This window comes from Odocoileus virginianus, chromosome 4, assembly GCF_023699985.2.
Source record: "Odocoileus virginianus isolate 20LAN1187 ecotype Illinois chromosome 4, Ovbor_1.2, whole genome shotgun sequence".
NCBI classification, from domain to species: Eukaryota; Metazoa; Chordata; class Mammalia; order Artiodactyla; family Cervidae; genus Odocoileus; species Odocoileus virginianus.
Genome location: NC_069677.1, coordinates 9,205,786 through 9,225,983, shown reverse-complemented (window position 1 = coordinate 9,225,983; position 20,198 = coordinate 9,205,786). Strand labels below are relative to the sequence as shown.

The 20,198-nt window shown below is 39.3% G+C and overlaps 1 protein-coding gene across 8 annotated transcripts in view; it reads right to left on the bottom strand.

The window, feature by feature from the left end:
• Window positions 1-20,198, bottom strand: part of CD86 (CD86 molecule) — a 65,427-nt gene that overhangs the window by 21,333 nt on the left and 23,896 nt on the right. For all 8 annotated transcript variants that reach the window (XM_020887263.2, XM_070466055.1, XM_070466053.1 and 5 more), the window contains exon 2: window positions 9,749-9,798. In XM_020887263.2, the coding sequence (XP_020742922.2) occupies window positions 9,749-9,798 (50 nt within the window). The remainder of the gene's footprint in view (window positions 1-9,748; window positions 9,799-20,198) is intronic.

The following is a 20,198-nucleotide window of genomic DNA, read 5'->3' as shown; positions in this document are numbered from 1 at the left end:
TTCAATTATTCCTTTGTAAGAAACTTCTGTAAACTTGCCCTTTTGTGCAGATTTCATTCCAAGAACAATCTACTTTTGATCTACATATCTGTTCTCATGACAATGTTTGAACGCTCCTGGAGAAAATTATTCAACTGATTAGACTGGTGACATTACAAATCACTTGTCTCTAGTTCACTTAACTTGGCCTCTGGGCTGCTCACTCTACTTGGTAAACCCTCTCCCTTCCTCCCAGCAGTTACTTCAGCAGTACCCTCTGCTACTGCTTGTAGTTTCTCTTTCTCAAGTGAACTTTCTTAAAGACTAAGCAGTGATTGCTGTCTCCACCCTTGCCTCTGTCTCCACCTCGCTGATGAAACGTCCCTGGCAAGTGTTGTCAGTGGCTTCCCCCCATTGTTAAATGCAGAACACTTTTTAGACCTTATCTTATCTGACCACACTGTTGAACACCACACTGTTGGCAGTTTCTCCTTCTTGAAACTCCATTCTTTCCCAAATTCTGACATCCTGGTCAATTTCCTCTCATCACCCCTTAAGTAGTGACTAGGGCAGGGATGGTTCTCTAGGAGTTTTCATGGCTGAGATGATATTTCTGTTAAGACTAGCTTTGCTTTGATCTCATGCTCACTGTGGATCCCACTATAGATATAAATACATACACAGTTATGTACATATATTATAGGTATATAATATCTGTATATTTTATCAAATATATAACTATACTATATATTATATGAAATATGGTCTATTAAAATATATGAAGTATCATATAAGATAAATGTAAAACATATCACTACATGTCAAAAAACTCAGCTCCTGGCAAGTCCAAGCCCTCAGATTGTACCACCCGCTGCCCCTTATAGTTGTTGTTATCCATCTTGTCTTAGGCACACCCTTATTCACTGAAGATCTGAGCACCTAGCTTCCCCATCACTGCCTTTGTCTAGGCAATTCAGCCCATTGCATACAATGCCCAACCTCTCTCTTTCTTGTCCTCTTTTCCTCCAGTATCTTGTCCTTTCTACCTCAGTCATCTCCTCCCTGGACCAGAATTCAGATCTTATTGTTATCACCTCACTTCCTAAAAACTCTCAATAGCAAGCATCTCACCTTGTGGCCACCACCTCTTACCTTTTCATTTTATTCTTTCTCCTACCACCACTCCATAAATTCTCTCACCTCATTGGGATATGTTATGAATTGGAATATTTCTCACTGTATCTGCAGATAGTACCCTAGGTCAAACCTCCACTACCTTTTGATTGGATAATTGCAATTGCCTCCTCACTTATCTCCCTACTTCTACCCTTGTTCCCAAATCTAATTCCTTAAGCCCAATTTATCCTTAAAAATGCATCTCAGATAGTATAACACTCCTGTTCAAAAGTCTCTGATGGCTTCTCATCATTCTGAAAATTATATCCAAATCCCTTCCCATCAGATGGAGAACTATACCCCAATCCTTCCTGTGAACTATGAAGTCTTATGTAAGCTGATCCCTGGTAACTTTCAGATGTCTTCCCTTCACTTACTCTGCCCCAGCTATACTGGCTTCCTTGTCATTCCTCCAAAAGGCCAGGTACAGTCTATCTCAAGGCCTCACCACTTCAGTCTTTTTGCACAGCCAAGAAGACATTGCAGTCTTGGAAGGGGGTTGCAGTCAAGGATTTGCCCCCTTCACAGCCAGTCACGCTCTTTCACATATTTGTATTGTAGCCCAGGCACCTTTGTTTTACAGTTTCTTTATTTGGGGCCTTGGGCAGAGGTCTTCTTGAGATGCCTCTGATGAGGCTGCCTTATGTTTGGAGGCATTTTCACCTTGCAGGCTTACTTTTCTCCAGCAGACTCAGTATTTCCATTCTGAGCCCTTCCCCCTCATCCTTCCTTTCCACCTCTCCCCAGGGTCCATAAAACTGCTGGAGCCTTTTGATCTGAGCTCCCTCAACAGTCTGAAGACCCCCATGTCTGTGCTGACCCACTTAACCCTTGACTGCTCTACTGCACAGAGAGAGAAAGAAATGAAAATATGGAAAAACAGGTTAAGAGTCCAGAGGAGTTAGTCTGAGAAGTACTAGTAGTTCCTAAAAGAAGAGAATGGGAGGAATGGTAGAGAAACAATATTTAAAGATTGTGATTATTCAAAACTGAGAAAGACACAAGTCCTTAGATCAGAAGTGCATTCTCAGTACCATGACAATAAGTGAAGATAAATGACAATAAATCTGTACCTAGATACATTGTGGTGAAGCTGCTAAACAAAAAACATCAAATACTTTTTCAAATTTATGAAGAAGTGAATCTTTCATTCTTAAAAAGAAAATGAAGAAAGGACACCTATAAAACAATGACATTATTTGTTCTAGTTGTCTGAAAAATACCATTGGTAGCTTGATAGGGATTGCATTGAATCTGTAGATTGCTTTGGGCAGTATACTAATTTTCACTATATTGATTCTTCTGACCCATGAACACAGTATATTTCTGCATCTATTTGTATCATCTTTGATTTCTTTCATCAGTGTTTTATAGTTTTCTATATATAGGTCTTTTGTTTCTTTAGGTAGATTTATTCCTAAGTATTTTATTTTCGTTGCAATGGTGAATGGAATTGTTTCCTTAATTTCTCTTTCTGTTTTCTCATTGTTAATGTATAAGAATGCAAGGGATTTCTCTGTGTTAATTTTATATCCTGCAACTTTACTATATTCATTGATTAGCTCTAGTAATTTTCTGGTGGAGTCTTTAGTGTTTTCTATGTAGAGGATCATGTCATCTGCAAACAGTGAGAGTTTTACTTCTTTTCCAATTTGGATTCCTTTTTATTTCTTTTTATGCTCTGATTGCTGTGGCAAAAACTTCCAAAACTATATTGAATAGTAGTGGTGAGAGTGGGCACCCTTATCTTATTCCTGACTTTAGGGGAAATGCTTTCAATTTTTCACTGTTGAGGATAATGTTTGCTGAGGGTTTGCCATATATAGCTTTTATTATGTTGAGATATGTTCCTTCTACTCCTGCTTTCTGGAGGGGTTTTTTTTTTTTTATCATAAATGGATGTTGAATTTTGTCAAAGGCTTTCTCTGTATCTATTGAGATAATCATATGGTTTTTATTTTTCAATTTGTTAATGTAGTGTATTATATTGATTGATTTGCAGATATTGAAGAATCCTTGCATCCCTGGGATAAAGCCCACTTGGTCATGATGTATGATCTTTTTAATACTTTGTTGGATTATGTTTGCTAGAATTTTGTTAAGGATTTTTGCATCTATGTTCATCAGTGATATTGGCCTATAGTTTTCTTTTTTTGTGGTATCTTTGTCAGGTTTTGGTATTAAGGTGATGGTGGCCTCATAGAATGAGTTTGGAATTTTACCTTCCTCTGCAATTTTCTGGAACAGTTTGAGTAGTATAGGTATTAGTTCTTCCTAAATTTTTGGTAGAATTCGCCTGTGAAGCTGTCTGGTCCTGGGCTTTTGTTTATTGGAAGATTTCTGATTACAGTTTCAATTTCCGTGCTTATGATGGGTCTTTTGAGATTTTCGATTTCTTCCTGGTTCAATTTTGAAAAGTTGTACTTTTCTAAGAATTTGTCCATTTCTTCCAAGTTGTCCATTTTATTTGCATATAGTTGCTGATAATAGTCTCTTATGATCCTTTGTATTTCTGTGTTGTCTGTTGTGATCTCTCCATTTTCATTTCTAATTTTGTTGATTTGATTTTTCTCCCTTTGTTTCTTGATGAGTCTGGCTAATGGTTTGTCAATTCTATTTACCTTCTCAAAGAACCAGCTTTTGGTTTTGTTGAGTTTTGCTATGGTCTCTTTTGCTTCTTTTGCATTTATTTCTGTGCTAATTTTTAAGATTTCTTTCCTTCTACTAACCCTCGGGTTCATAATTTCTTCCTTTTCAAGTTGCTTTCGGTGTAGAGTTAGGTTATTTATTTGACTTTTTTCTTGTTTCTTGAGGTAATTTTTGAGAGAACTAGAACAAATAATTTCACAATTTGTATGGAAATACAGAAAAGCTCGAATAGCCAAAGCAATCTTGAGAAAGAAGAATGGAACTGGAGGAATCAACCTGCCTGACTTCAGGCTCTACTACAAAGCTACAGGCATCAAGACAGTGTGGTACTGGCACAAAGACAGAAATATAGATCAATGGAACAAAATAGAAAGCCCAGAGATAAATCCACAAACCTATGGATACCTTATCTTTGAGAAAGTAGGCAAGAATGTACAATGGAGAAAAGACAATCTCTTTAATAAGTGGTGCTGGGAAAACTGGTCAACCACCTGTAAAAGAATGAAACTAGAACACTTTCTAACACCATACACAAAAATAAACTCAAAATGGATTAAAGATCTAAATGTAAGACCAGAAATGATAAAACTCCTAGAAGAGAACATAGGCAAAACACTCTCCAAAATTAATCACAGCAGGATCCTCTATGACCCACCTCCCAGAATATTGGAAATAAAAGCAAAAATAAACAAATGGGACCTAATTAAACTTAAAAGCTTTTCCACAATGAAGGAAACTATAAGCAAGGTGAAAAGACAGCCCTCAGAATGGGAGAAACTAATAGCAAATGAAGCAACAGACAAAGGATTAATCTCAAAGATATACAAGCAACTCCTGCAGCTCAATTCCAGAAAAATAAATGACCCAATCAAAAAATAGCCCAAAGATCTAAACAGACATTTCTCCAAAGAAGGCATATAGATGGCTAACAAACACATGAAAAGATGCTCAACATCACTCATTATCAGAGAAATGCAAATCAAAACCACAATGAGGTACCATTACATGCCAGGCAGAATGGCTGCTATCCAAAAGTCTACAAGCAATAAATGCTGGAGAGGGTGTGGAGAAAAGGGAACCCTCTTACACTGTTGGTGGGAATGCAAACTAGTACAGCCACTATGAAGAACAGTGTGGAGATTCCTTAAAAAACTGGAAATAGAACTGCCATATGACTCAGCAACCCCACTCCTGGGCATACACACCGTGAAGCCAGATCTGAAAGAGACACGTGCACCCCAATGTTCATCGCAGCACTGTTTATAATTGCCAAGACATGGAAGCAACCTAGATGCCCATCAACAGACGAATGGATAAGGAAGCTGTGGTACATATACACAATGGAATATTATTCAGCCATTAAAAAGAATTCATTTGAATCAATTCTAACGAGGGGGATGAAACTGGTGCCTATTATACAGAGCGAAGTAAGCCAGAAAGAAAAACACCAATACAGTATACTAACGCATATATATGGAATTTAGAAAGATGGTAACGATAACCCTGTATGTGAGACAGCAAGAGAGACACAGATGTACTGAACAATCTTTTGGACTCTTGGGAGAGGGCGAGGGCGGGATGATATGGGAGAATGGGATTGAAACATGTAAATTATCATATGTGAAACGAATCACCAGTCCAGTTTTGGTGCATGATACAGGATGCTTGGGGCTGGTCCAGAGGGATGGGATGGAGAGGGAGGTGGGAAGGGGGTTCAGAATGGGGAACACATGTACACCTATGGCGGATTCAAGTCAATGTATGGCAAAACCAATACAATGTTTTAAAGTAAAATAAATGAATTAATTAATTTTTAAAAAATTAAAAAAAAATGACAATTAGAATGAAAACTTCTCAGCAACCATAAATCAAAGAAGACAATGGGGGCAATTACTTCTGAATGAATAAAACACACACAAATAAAGCAAATTACAGCATTTTGACTCACTGAACTAATAGTTTCAAAAATTATAAAAATGAAAAGAACTTAGAATCTTGAAACAGTGTGTATGAAACAATACTGAATAAAACATATTCAGGGATTTGCATGTATATTGTGGTCATAACTATACATAACTATTTTTATTCTCTCACCTGTTACATTATTGTAAGGACCACAGAAGTGATTTTTAAATAGTACAGAGAGCAGAATACTTTTTAATAGAGACATCTACAGGGAGAAGGAATGAAAGAAAGTGAAAATGAAACCAAGGATGGGTAAATACTGTTAGAGGATGTTGAAAGAGTTTTTGTAATTGTGAGGCCCTGGAATTTGGCCCTGTGGCTGCCAATGGCTATAAAGGAAGGGTTACAAGTATTTTTGTTTCCGTAAATCTCAACAGTACCAAGGGGACTGAAATCCTGAGTTGCATAATTTGGAGATGGTATTAAGATCTCTCACAAAGGAAAAACAAGCTACAGTCTCTCAAACTCTTGCCTCTTCCCGAAGTAGTTTGTTCGCCATTGGAGCCTCTCTGTTCCCTACAGATATCACCCCTGCTCCCAATCAACCCCATGCTTACCCTATTCAGTGACCATCTTCCAATAAATTAACTTGTCAGACAGCCCATTCTCTCTGGAACCTACTAAACATTAAAATGATCCACTACTTCAGAAGTAAGATACTCCTTACTGGGAAGCACACAAGTATTTCAAATACCCCTGAAACAGTACCTTAATTTTAAAGGAGTGACTCCAAAAGGAGAACCATGAGGCTCCATGACACTTCTTTGGGAATTTGGGAATTAGGTCTGAACTATCTATCCACCTCTGTGATTATAGTGACCACTATCAACAGCAACAGGAAGTGGGAGTCAAAGTAGCCATATAAACACGCAACCACCCATATAGGAACCTGGAAAAATCCGGGAGAAACAATAAACCTTTACAACAGATACAAAATGAAGGTTTGAGCCAATTTTATGTAAATCTTAACAGTGAAGGAAGAACCCCCAACTACTCCTTGTATATTAATTGTTCAACCAGAAGTATTGTTCAAGAGAAATGAGAAGCCCTAGGACCCAGAGAACCTCCAGACAATAAGAGAGCATCCTTCAGAAGTCAAACTAAGAAGAAACTTCCTCCTGATGTGTGAACTATTGATTTCCCAAATACCACTCTGACTCCAGATTTAAGTATTACTGGAGGTGCTGGGATAGCAGCAAACAGAGCTGGACCTAGAGGTACCTTTGCTCGTGGCAGCTCAACATTCCTTTAGCTTTATAAACACAAATTTTTATCTAATAAACACAAATTTTAATCTAAACACAAATTATAATCTAAGCACAAATTATAATCTAATTATGCAAGAAGGCTGCCTTCTTGCCCTTTTAGGTTTCAAACTCTCATCCAATTTTTGCCTCATGGGCAGAGTCAGCAAATACATTGTCTGATTTCCATGACTAGGGGAAGACACAAAACATATTAGGGAGAAAAGGAGAAACAGAATTATTTCACTGCATTGTTTTATATCTGCTGTCAAATGAATTATTCAGCCCTGTGTTTTTGCTGGGTCAATTGCATCCCGTTTCTCCCTTTGGATGCCTGCCTATGAGTAGGTCATTGCTCGCCAACCCAGTAAGCAGAGATGTGCCCTGAGAAGAAAGATGAGATTCAGATGGATTCCTTTTCATTCTTTTTTTTTTTATTGGTCTTGTTTAATCTCACAAGACCTCCAAAAATTATTGGGAAAGAAAACTTTTTTCTTGGTTCTACTTGACTTAGTCTGCGTGGCAGTACCAGAGACGAAGCTCAAGTAGAAACAAGAAAGGGAGAACGGTTCCTTTTCATTCTTTACATAAGAATGAAATCTGTTTTGTTGTTGTTATTTTTAATCCTGTGTGAAGTACTGGCAATATTATCTTCTAATCAAGTGTCACTGTCTTCTATCCCACTTTAAATTTGTACTGCCAAAAATATAACCACTATTCTCTCATCACCATAAAGCTTAAATGACTTCTATTTGGAGGAGTTATTTTTAAAATTTCAGTATTGACAACTCTTTTCAGAAGTCAGGAAGTGTTGAAGCAATTTCAAACGCAAAGCAAGGGCAAAAGTGACACCTGGACTCAATTTTGGTGAGGTTTCTCAGTTTTATTTTCACTTTCCATGGCCAGAGTCAGAAAGTTTAGGGGGAGAAGGGGTGAATGATATCTCAATTCAGACTTTTCTGTTTTCAGGCCATTTTTCTTTCTTCTCTCCCAAGTTATAAGACCTGGGCTGGTCACTGTATGACAAAGACCAGGGCCCAAGCTGTAGGGACAGCTAAGGAATTGACTGCAGGGAACTTGGAGGATGTATTTGATGGGAAAATTGTGAACTTGACTAAGGCACAAGCCACATGATCTATCAAACCTGTTCGGGTGCCCAAGGGACAAATCCTACTATATGAAAGGTTCCCTAGCAAAAGTTAGGAGAAGTAGCATTGTGTTAAGGTGAACTGAACAGATGCTGCATCTATACTGCTGGGTATGAACTCAAGCTCTGCCATTTATCAGCAATGTTGTCTTAAGCAGATTACTTAACCTCTCTGGGTTTTAGTTTGTACATTTGTAAAATAGGGAATCATAACAATACCTAAAGCAGAGTTATGATGATGTTTAAATGAGTTAATATCTATAAAATGCTTAGAATAGCACCTGGCACAAATTTTTGTAAGTGCTACATCTGTATGCTTGTCAAATAAAAAAATCAGAAGTGGGATGGGAAGAGGTTCTTGCTGGATAATGTTCTCCAAAGCTTTGCTTCAACCCCTTTCTCTCTGCCCCTGCTCACACATAACTTCTACTTTCTCAAGAGTTAAAATAGCAAATCATATTGGTCCTGGGAGGTGAAAGCTAGTATTATGACCAAAGCCAGTGATCTGTTAGCCCATCTGTAGATCAGGTAACATGTCTATAGCACAGACACAGAAAGCTCCAGGGTGCTAAGCAGAAAGCACATCCCCAAAAGCCTGTCCCAGCCAGCATCGATCTGAGGGAGACTCTTTCCCTCGTAGCCTGACTCTTTGTCAACTACAGCAGGGATGAGGTCAGTGGCCAAGGGCCTTCTGCGTGGCCACTGGGAGGAGGTGAGCTCATGGCCAGTCTAGTTAGTTAGGGGCAGCCTGTGCTCTGCTGCAGCCAAACAGCAGGTGGGCTACCCCTCCCCGTCTGCCCCACACCAGGACCAGGACACTTCCCTCTCAGCGCGGAGGGCGGGGAAGACAAGCAGCAGGAAGAGCATGGGTCAGGAGAAACTAACAGCACCCAGTCCCAAGATGAGTGGCAGGAACCTTGGCCAGCCCCAGTTTACTGATGAAAGTAAACTGAGAGAAAGCAGCAAACAGGGAAGGTTGGAGTTTTCTGAGGCCTGACACTTCTAAAATTTATTTTTAGAGAGAGGAGCTCTTTAAAAAAAAGAATACAGAACACAAAACAAAATGCCCATGGTCACTGCAACGCTGCTCAATAGGGGGAGAATGTGACAGAGAGACAAGTAAAAAAAGTCACAGTGGAAAGAGACAATGGTCTTAACTTATTGTGGTTAAAATATCTTACTAATGAAAACTTTAGTAAGACCTAAGACCCGTGACTGCACTGTTAAGGCTCCTTCTGAGGTCTTGGAGTGGTTTGGAAAGAACTGTGCAGGTGAGAAGCCCTGAAGCTTAGCCCCTTAGCTTGATGGTAGAGCAGCTGATATGATTAGCTGAGGGGCATTTAAGCAGGTGTAAGATGGCAGAAGGTGTGGGCTCCATCTCAGGTTGGACCTGCCATCAGCTGAGATACCTGTTCTCAACTATGATGCTCCCTTCTTCTCCATGAAAGTCTTTTTGGCTTGTGGTCTTGTGAACACTGAATAGAAAGTGAGTAAAACCCATCAAGTCTAAAGCCCCAGCTTGCAGTTCAGGTTCATGGGGAGATAGTAGGAGGATTCTAGGACTTTATAAAGCCAAAAGTGTGCTTACCAGAGAGCAGGAGGGCCATCACAATGAGAGTGTTTCGCAGTCCCATGGTGCTAGAGTTAAAACAGAGAAGATAAAACTCGATTAGAAAATGAAACCAAAAACCAAAATGTCACAAAGTGGAGCTTGAAATTCACTTCAGCCCATGGGTGTGGCAAAGATGATACAGTGTGTTCATCAAAGCCATTTTCTTTTTCTCCTAACCCTACAGACATATCCTATTTCCCAACCCCCACCCCCACACTAAGTAGGCCGTGTGACTGGGTTTTGACCAGTGGAATTGTGAGCAGAAAAGATGGGCATTACTTCCAGGTACCACAGCGCTAAAGCCTTTCTCTTGCCTCTATCCCTTGCCTTCTTTGATGCAGAGGATCCAGAGGAGGAGTCCAAGCAGCCAGAAGATGGTAAAGCCTTACTATGAAAGAAGCTGATTGGCTGAACAAATTAATAAAACAGCTCTTAACACCCCCACAGTGATCTATATTGGACTGTGAAGTGAGCAAAAACTAAAATTTTGGTGTGTTAAGTTAATGAAATTTTGGGAGTTGTTTACTGTAGTAGCTGAGAAAGAAATGGCAACCCATTCCAGTATTCTTGCCTGGGAAATCCCATGGTGAAAGAGGAGCCTGGTGAGCAACAGTCCACAGGGTTGCAAAGAATCAGACACAACTGAGCAACTAAAATGGCAATAGCAGCATTATTATCTTGACCAATAAAAGGGTATGGTGGGCAAAATAGAAAGTATTTATGGTTTCCCTGATAGCTCAGTTGGTAAAGAATCTGCCTGCAATGCTGGAGACCTTGGTTTAATTCCTGGGTTGGGAAGCTCCTCTGGAGAAGGGATAGGCTACCCACTCCAGTATTCTTGGGCTTCCCTGGTGGCTCAGCTGGTAAAGAATCGCCTGCAATGTGGGAGACCTGGGTTTGATTCCTGGGTTAGGAAGATCCCCTGGAGAGGGAAAGGTTACCCATTCCAGTATTTTGGCCTGGAGAATTTCATGGACTGTATAAGTCCATGGGGTCTCAAAGAGTCATATACGACTGAGTGACTTTCACTTTCATGTTTAGAAATCAATTTTTCTTTGGCTTCCCTGCGGTTTCAAATATTAATGTGCATAAAAATTATCTGGAGGGCATGTTAAAGCAGATTCCTGGGCCTTTTCCACAGCAATTCTGATTTAGTAGATTTAGTGAAATCCATGACTCACAAACTCACAGATGATTAGTGATGCTTCTGGTCTAAGGAGCCCACTTTAATAATCCTGTACTAGTGTTCACTTAATCTATGTGATGGAGCCAAGGAAAATCATAGGCATTGCTCTATAACCTCCATGCTCTCTCTTTTCTTTTCCTGCCCTCCATCTTTCTTCATTCACCCATTTACCCCACCTTAGACCAAAAAGGCTGTAGAGTGGCTTACAGGGAAGCATAGACTAGGGAAGATGACCAACATTACAAACAAGGGAAAAGCAAACCAGATGCAGGAATACAAAATGGAGTCAAGTACAATGCCAAAGCTAAATGGTTACCATAGAAATCTGCCCACTTTGTATGGTATGGGTCACAAGTTCGGCTTGTTAACTTTTTAACAGCTAAAGTGATAAGGAAACTCTAATTGGTGAATCAACTTCCAGATCTGTCCATGAGATAAAAATAAACCAACGCTCAGGTGAAAGTATACAACTATTCCTGATCCAACAGCATACACTTCTTCCCTGCAGGTGATTTGTCTAGAAGCCATCCTTGATGCCCGTGGGTTATGCCAGACACCCTTCCTTTCCTTTCCCATAGCACCCAGTGCATGACTTTAGGCTGAAAGTATTTGTTATGTTTCTTTCCTTCTGGACTGTAATTTCTTTTTTTAAAAATAAAAAATTTTTAATAGATCATACCTGCTTATAGTACTAAATTTGAAATACAAGGGCATTAAACAGTGGAAAGTAACTCCCTGCCAACCCTGCCCCCTAGCAGTTTGATTTCTCCCCATAGCAATAAGTGGTGACCACTTTTACCTGTTAGCAGTTTCTTGCCTCTACTTGCACTTATTTGAGGCAAAGAGAAATGAAAACTTAGACCCATTTTTTTTTCATTTTATTATAAAGCACAAATGTTAGCACACTATAATGCAGTTTTGCACACTAACCACTCCCTTGGAGATTTTTTTTTGTGTTCACACATACTGGGTATCCTCATTCTAACAGTTGCATATTATTCTGGTGTTTTCTATTGGATGGCAATAATCTACTTTACCAGACCCTATCAATAGACATTTGGGTTTTTTCCAATCTTCTGCTGCAATGAAGAGCCTTGATCATATGCCAAATCATATATGTGAGAATAAGCTAGCTTCCTAGGAGCAGAATGGCTTGACCAAAATGTTAAAAAGTGACTTCAATTTTAATCTTCACACATATTGAAAAATTGTTCTTCCCTAAAACTAGATGCTTATGTTTCCACCAACAAAATCACAGCATGAGTGTCCTTATTTTCATATAGATTTTGCCAAAAAAGATTTCTAATTTGTAATCTTTACCAATCAGTTCAGTTCAATTGCTCAGTTGTGTCTGACTCTTTGCGATCTCATGGACTGCAGCACACCAGGCTTCCCTGTTCATCACCAACTCCTAGAGCTTGCTCAAACTTCTGTCTATCGAGTCAGTGATGTCATCCAACCATCTCATCCTCTGTTATCCCCTTCTCCTCCTGCCTTCAATCTTTCCCAGCATCAGGGTCTTTTCCAATGAGTCAGTTCTTCGCATCAGGTGACCAAAGTATTGGAGTTTCAGTTTCAGCATCAGTCCTTCCAATGAATATTCAGGACTGATTTCCTTTAGGATTGACTGGTTGGATCTCCTTGCAGTCCAAGGAACTCTCAAGAGTTGTCTCCAACACCACAGTTCAAAAGCATCAATTCTTCTGTGCTTAGCTTTCTTTATAGTCCAACTCTCACATCCATACATGACTACTGGAAAAACCATAGCTTTAACTAGAAGGACCTTTGTCAGCAAAGTAATGTCTCTGCTTTTTAATATTGATCTTTACCAGTAGGGAAGGTTAAAATGACATCTCATTGTAATTTTTAAAAAATTCCTTTTTTGTCGTCATGAAATACACATAACATAAAATTTACCATCTTACTCATTTCTAAAGTGTGCAGTAATATTAAACACATTTACATTTGTTGTGCAACCATCACTACCACCCATCTCCAGAACTCCTTTCATCTTGCAAAACTGAAATTCTGTACCCATTAAATACTAACTCCACACGCTCCTCCACTCCCTCTGTCCCTGAAAAGCATCATTCTACCTTCTATCGCCATGAATTTGACTACTTTAGGCACCTCATATAAGTAGACTCATACAATGTTTGTCTTTTTGTGTCTGGTTTATTTAACTTAGCATAATGTATTCAAGATTCAAGCATTTTGTAGCACGTGTCAGAATTTCCTTCCTTTTTAAGGCTGAATAATATCCTATTGTATGTAAATGCCACATTTTGTTTATCCGTTCAACTGTTGATGGACATCTGAGTTGCTTCCTCTTTTTGGCTGCCGTGAATTATGCTATGATCATAAGTGTACAAATATCTTTTCCAGACGTTGCTATCATTTCTTTTGGGTATATACTCGAAAGTGGAATTACTGGATCATATGGTAATTCTATTTTTAATTTTTGAGGGAACTGCCATATTGTTTCTCCCTGGATATACCATTTACATTCTCATTAACTGTGTACAAGAATTCCAATTCTCCACATTCTTGCCAACACTTGTTATTTTCTATAGTTCTTTTCTTTAGTACCCATCCTAAAGGGTGTGAGGTGTTTCTCACTATAATTTTTAAATGAATTTCTTTTATTTTGTGTATGAGCATCATTTCAAATGTACAAGAAATAATATTTTCTATTCCATATCTATACATTTCTTTTGCCTATTATTAATTTGGGTCACTGGCCTTTTTTTTTTCTTATTGATTTGTAGAGCTCTTTTATATTTAAAAAATTAGTGCTAATTAGTCACTGGCCTTTTTTTTTTCTTATTGATTTGTAGAGCTCTTTTATATTTAAAAAATTAGTGCTAATTAGTGAAAAATGAGAAAATTTGTGTTTTGTGACAGTGAGTTACAAATATATTCAGTTGCCAAAGCACATAGTAGGTGTCCAATCTGTGTACCTCGCACACTCTCCCAATTGTTCTGCCTTCCTTCTAGTATTTTAATAAGTTTCAGAACTTGGGCACTATCTTTTGGGCCAAAGCTGACACCAGTAAGTGGTAGAATCTGGAAAAAGAGCTCTCTTTTTTAAAAATTGAAGTATAGTTGATATATAATGTTGTGTTAATTTCTGGTGTACATCAAAATGATTTAGTTGTATATATGTATATATTCTTTTTCAAATTATTTTCCATTATAGTTTAATACAAGATACTGAATGTAGTTCCCTGTGATTTACAGGAGGAGCTTGCTGTTGATTTTATATATAGTAGTTTTGTATCTGTTAATCCTAGACTCCTAATTTAATCCCTTCCCCTCTTCTTCCTTCAGGAACTATAAATATGTTTTCTATCTGTCTGTTTCCATTTTATAAATAAGTTCATTTGTATCATAAAGATTCCATATGTAAGTAATAGCATATGATATTTGTCTTTTCCATGTCTGAGTTACTTCATTTAGCATGATAATCTCTAGGTCTATCCATGCTGCTACAAATGGAATGATTTCATTACTTTTTATGGCTGAATAATATTCCACTGTATATATATACTACATGTTCTTTATCCACTCATCTGTTGAACATTGCTTCCATGTCTTGGCTACTGTAAGTAATGCTGCTATGAACACTGGGTACATGTATCTTTCTGAATTAGAGTTTTCTTTGGATATATGCCCAGGAGTGGGATTGGTGGATCATAAGGTAAAGGAGTTCTCTATTTAATTTTTGTGCACTTCATCACCCTAAATCACTACCAATATCCAATTTGTCATAGATTCTGAGGACTGCGAACCCTGTGAGTCTGAACTCCTACCTAGCATAAAAATCTCACACTGTTTGCAAACCAAGTATCAGTATGTTTGATGTAATCAAAGTTTTTTTTCCTCCCTGGGTGATGTATCAAACAGGACACACCGTCAAAAGTATACTTTGGTATAAATTTAATGAATCACCTTTAATTCAAATAGTTTACATGAAATCTGTATGGTCCTGGGAAATTCTGGACAGATGATCCCTGTAATTTATTCAGTGGGAAGGAGCACTGGGTCTGAGAAGGACATCAAAATTATTTTTTGCTTCTCTATTTGGAATCTCTGTCTTCTCCTGGGTGAGAAGCTGCCTCTCCTTAACTTACTCTCATTGATACTGGTATCATTCTCTCAAACTACGCAGAATAAACCTAACAGAGAATAGAGAACAAATCTAAGCCTAACATACTTCTATCAAAGCCTTTTATGGATTTTTGGGAAGAGCAATCACGTTTGTCCTTGAAATCATGCCCCAGAAGTGATATTCCTACTAAACTTCCCTAACATTAACTTAGAGACTGCATACCATCCTGACCAACACTTTAGACACCTGGTTTACTAGAGGCCCTATTAAAATAAGGGCTAAAACTCGAGAGTGTCATGACACTCTTTTAGACAGTATGAATGTATAAAAATATACTCTTTTATACATGTGAAAAATTTCTCTCCACTCGAGCCATGGAGTGTGTGTGAGGGGCCAGTTTCCTTCAATGTCACTGGCGGTGAGGCAGAGCAGAAATGTCACTGCTCCCTGTGCAATGAACTCTTAACCACAGCTACGAGTCATGACTTTCTCCAGAGGGCCTGAGAAGTAGAAACTCTAGGTTTTGGAGGGAGAGAGCAGAAAGGGGATTGGGAGAGGAAAGAACCTAAGAATTTACAGGGGAGATTCTCTGTGAGGATATTTCTGTCAGTTGTGAGCAGAATAAAGTCTGTAGGTGACTGAACTGGCCAAAAACCTAGAACAAGTTTCAACGTTTTATTTAGCTGGAGGTTCACCTCCAAAACTAAAGAAAAGCACCCATTAGACACTATCTTCTCTCACTTTACATACCTGGCTATCATAGAATGTGAGTGAGAGTCAACTCAATGATCAAGTATATTATTCCTCCCAGCAAGGTGGGATTTTATTTCCCCATGTTTCAGGTAACGAAATGGAGTTTCTTCCCTGCATTCTTCTTCAATTTTATTGAGATAACTTGGTTTATAGCATTTTTTTCATGTATACAACATTATATTTCCACTTCATATGACATTATATTTCCACTTCATACGACATTATATTTCCATTTCCATATACACTACAGTTTGCTCACCACCAGAAATTTAGTTTCCATCCATCATTCACTGTGTTCTTTTTAACTCTTGTATAGTTCCTTTAAAAGTTCCAGTTGGTTTCAGATGTGCTGTTGTTATTGCTTAGTCCCTCAGTCATGTCCAACTCTTTTGTGACCCCATGGACAGTAGCCTGCCAGGCTCCTCTGTCTATGGGATTCTCCAGGCAAAAATACTGGAGTGGGTTGTCATTCCCTTCTCCATCTCCCCGAACTGGGGATCAAACCTGAATCTCTTGTATTGGCAGCCAGATTCTTTACCACTGAGCCACCAGGGAAACCCCAAGTGTGCTTTAGGAGCAAGGGAAAAAGATTTCAATTCTACCCACTCTCAGCGTAACAAGGGAACAGCGCACATCCCTGGATCCAGGTGTGATGGCAGCTCCTAGAATCAGAGTGAGACACTCAGGGGGACAGGCAGGGCTAGATGTAGGATGGACCACAGTGTCCCTGTGTATCAGGGACATTTCTGCCCTGAGCTGCCATTCAGTCCACAAATATTGCTTGAGCACCTATTATGTGCCAGGCAGAGAATGCTTCTCTCAACCCCAGCCCTGGACAGGTAATGAGTTTGTTGGCCTGGGCTGACCTCCAGACACACATTGCTGTGTTTCAGCTAAGCCTCACCTAGAAGAGTTCTGGCAACTACGTGCATTGGGACAGAACAAAGGGGATTAAGAAGAGCTCTTTTTCGTCTCAAGTCTGCAGGAGGATGTGGGATCTAGTTCAGGCGAAAGGCCGTACGCAGATATGGTGAGGTGGTGTTGGCCAGTCACGGGGTGGGACAGGGGAGTACACATATGATGGCTCAGGAAGTGAAAGATTCCAAGGCAGAAGTTGGGGAGCAGCAAAAAAAGTTCCCTATTTCACTACTTTGTCTAGAATAAATGCTGATAGGTTTTCTGGTGTCTAATGAAGGTTGTACATTGAGACAGTCTCATGCAAACATGTAGTGAATTTACTCAGTGTCAGGCTTGTTCTAGAGGTTGTGAGGGAGTGTAAAGATGTTCAGGCCTTGATCCCTAACCCAGAGCTAAAAAGAAAAACAGAGTGTCCACAAATAGCTACCATTTAAGCTCCAGGCCAGTGTGGAAGGTGGACTCATTCATCTCCTCCCAGCACATATGAGAGTCCTTGTTCCGAACAAAGCAAAAGATGTCATAATTTCCATGGAGGGAGGACTAGGTTGGCCTCAGTCCAATGTTCAGATCCCAGTACTTTGTTTTCTGCCAGCTTGTATTGTGACTGGCCAAGCAAGCATGCTGGATGGGCACTGCCAGCTTAGGGAGAAGACAGTGAAGGCAGAACAAGCTGCCCAGGGCCTTGACTGGCCTCAGCGTGACACGCTGTGTCAATCACTTCTCAGGGCACCAGAACCTGAAGCTCTACCCTTAGAACAGCTATGATTACCTTGTAGGTCCTTGGAGGAATAGGGTAGGTTTATTTCCTTTTTCACAAAGTTTCTGAACTGCAAAATAAGAAGGTTGCTGGGAATTGACTGTATCTGAATTTTAACTTCTGACAGGGTGTCTCGTGATATGCTTGAGAACAGTAGAGAAATGTGGGGATACATATTCATATAGATACTTGGCTGTGCCCCATTTAACAGGCCTTGTTCGAGGTGCTGGGAATGTAATGATGAGCAAAACCGGAAAGGACTCCTCTTCCTATAGTTGCTTATAGGTTAGTAGATGAGCAGGATGATGATCATACAAATAAATGTAAAATTACAATGATGACAAGTGCTACAGAGGAGAGCTTCATAGTGCTTGGAGGGCCCATAATAGGTCTAATCTAAACTGAGATTTGAAGAATGATGTGATAGATTAAAGATGGACACATATTCTTTGCTACTCCTCCCTCCTACCCCTTTGTGACCGCTAATTTCCTCTCCTTGAGTCTGGGCTGGCCTTAGACATTTGTTTGACCAATAGAGTGCACTAGAAGGGATGTTTAGGACTTCTGAGGCTAGGTCAAAAGAAGCCTTGCAGTGTTTGTCTTTCTTGGAATATGGGGCTCAGAGCCACTATACAAGATGTCCCACTACTGAGACCACCATCATGGAAATGCCGTGTGTAGGTATCTGGGTCAACAGTCCCAGCTGAAACCAGCCTTCCAGCCATTTCTGCCAACCCATCATATATGTGAATAAAATTCTGAATCCTTTAAATCAAAGGTCAGCAAACTGCAGCCTGAAGACCAAATCAGACCACCACCTATTTTTACAAATAAAGTTTTGTTGAAATGCAGCTATAACCACTACTTTAATTATTGTCCTTGACTGTTTTTTGTACTGCAGTGATAGAGTAGAGAAGCTGTGACAGAGATCATATGGCCTGCAAAGCTGAAAATATTTTCTATCTGGGCTTTTATAGAAAAGAAAAAAAATACTGACACTTGTTCTAGATCAGCACTGTCCAATAGAAATATAATGCAAGCCAAATATGTAATTTAAAAATGTCTGATAGCCACATTAAAACATTTAAAAACAGATGAAATTAATTTCAGTAATATATTTTATCTAATCTAATATATAAAATATTATTTCAATATGTGATAAATATAAAAATTATTAATGAATATTTTACATTATTTTTCCTGTACTAAATCTTCAGAATCACATGGGTATTTTGTACTTACAACACAGCTCATTAAGATGAGCTATATTTCAAGTAATCAGTAGGTACACGTGGCTAGTGGCTACTAAATTAGATAGTATACATCTAGACTAGCCCATTCATCAGCTAAGTGACCAAGTTGATGCCATGAGGACCAGAAAAATCACTCAGAAGGCTGTCAAAACTTCTGACTCACGTGTTATGAGAAAGAGTAAAATATTCATTGTTCTAAGCTGCTAAGTTTGGGGGCAGTTTTTGATGCATCAACAGGTAAGCAGAACAGATTGAATAGGTGCTAAGTAGGTGAAGGTTGGTAGAGTCACTTGGAAAGTACTAGGCAATGGGACCAGCATGTGCAAAGGCCCTGAGCGCATGCACGTGAGAGAAGGTTGATGTGGGTATAGGGGTGGAGGACAAGATTGGAGAGGTCAGCAAGGGCCAGACTGTGCTTATATTGTGGGTCAGTTAAAGATTTTGTCCTTTAGTCTGAGAGCAACATGACCAGCAGAGGAGTAACATAATCAGGTTTGCGTTGAAGATGACTGGCTACTGTGTAGCAGATGGATAGTAGAGAAGCCAGGGCAGAGGCCACCAGACCAATCAGTTGGCTACTGTAGTCATAAGTGAAAGAAGATGGCTTTTTGTTGTAGGTTGTGGTGAGAAAAGTAGATAGAAATGGATAGGTCCAAGCAGAATTTAGGATTATAACCAGCCGGATATGATGATGGATTAAATATGGGGGATGAGAACAATGTATTGATTGATTCATTGACTCAACAACTGAGTACCAGAAATCATTCTTGTTTAATAGGCTGATACTAGGTGGGTACTGTGGGGCTCTCTGTTTTTTACTTTCTCATTTTTACATGTTTAGTAAAACTATGAATGAAAGCACAGAAGTCATACTTCTGCTTTCAAATGTGCAGATGTACATAAAAATGTGCATAAGAATAAGCCAGATAGTTATTGGTCAGTTGGTCAGCTGAAAAGAGAGTATTATACTAGCATGCTAAATCTCAGGGTACACATAAAGATCCACACTTAAGTGAAGTAGAATAGTAGAAAATAGAGAAGAGCTTATCCGCAGTAAATATAAAAATCATACAAATGTTAGCGTGGCAAGGCTAACCAAAAGTTAATTCGCTCTTAGAATGTGGTCACTGTGCTCTGTGCTAATCAGACCACATCATTTGTGGTATCACATTCAGTGAGGTCTGTTATACTTGAATGACCGTGGCAAATTAGAGTTTATCAAGGGATTCACCAGGGAATAATGAAAGTCTGTCAAATGAGGAACAATCGAAAGGCCTGGGGGTAACTAACTTTAAGCAGAGAAACCTGCAAGTGCCCAAAGCTGTCTGCAAATATTTAAGGGCCCTCCCACAGGAAGACACTTGCACTGTTGTTAAAGGGACAGTAGTCCCAATACTGAAAGATACAGGGAGCCAGATTTCAGCTTCAGGTGATCAAGAACTTTGAAT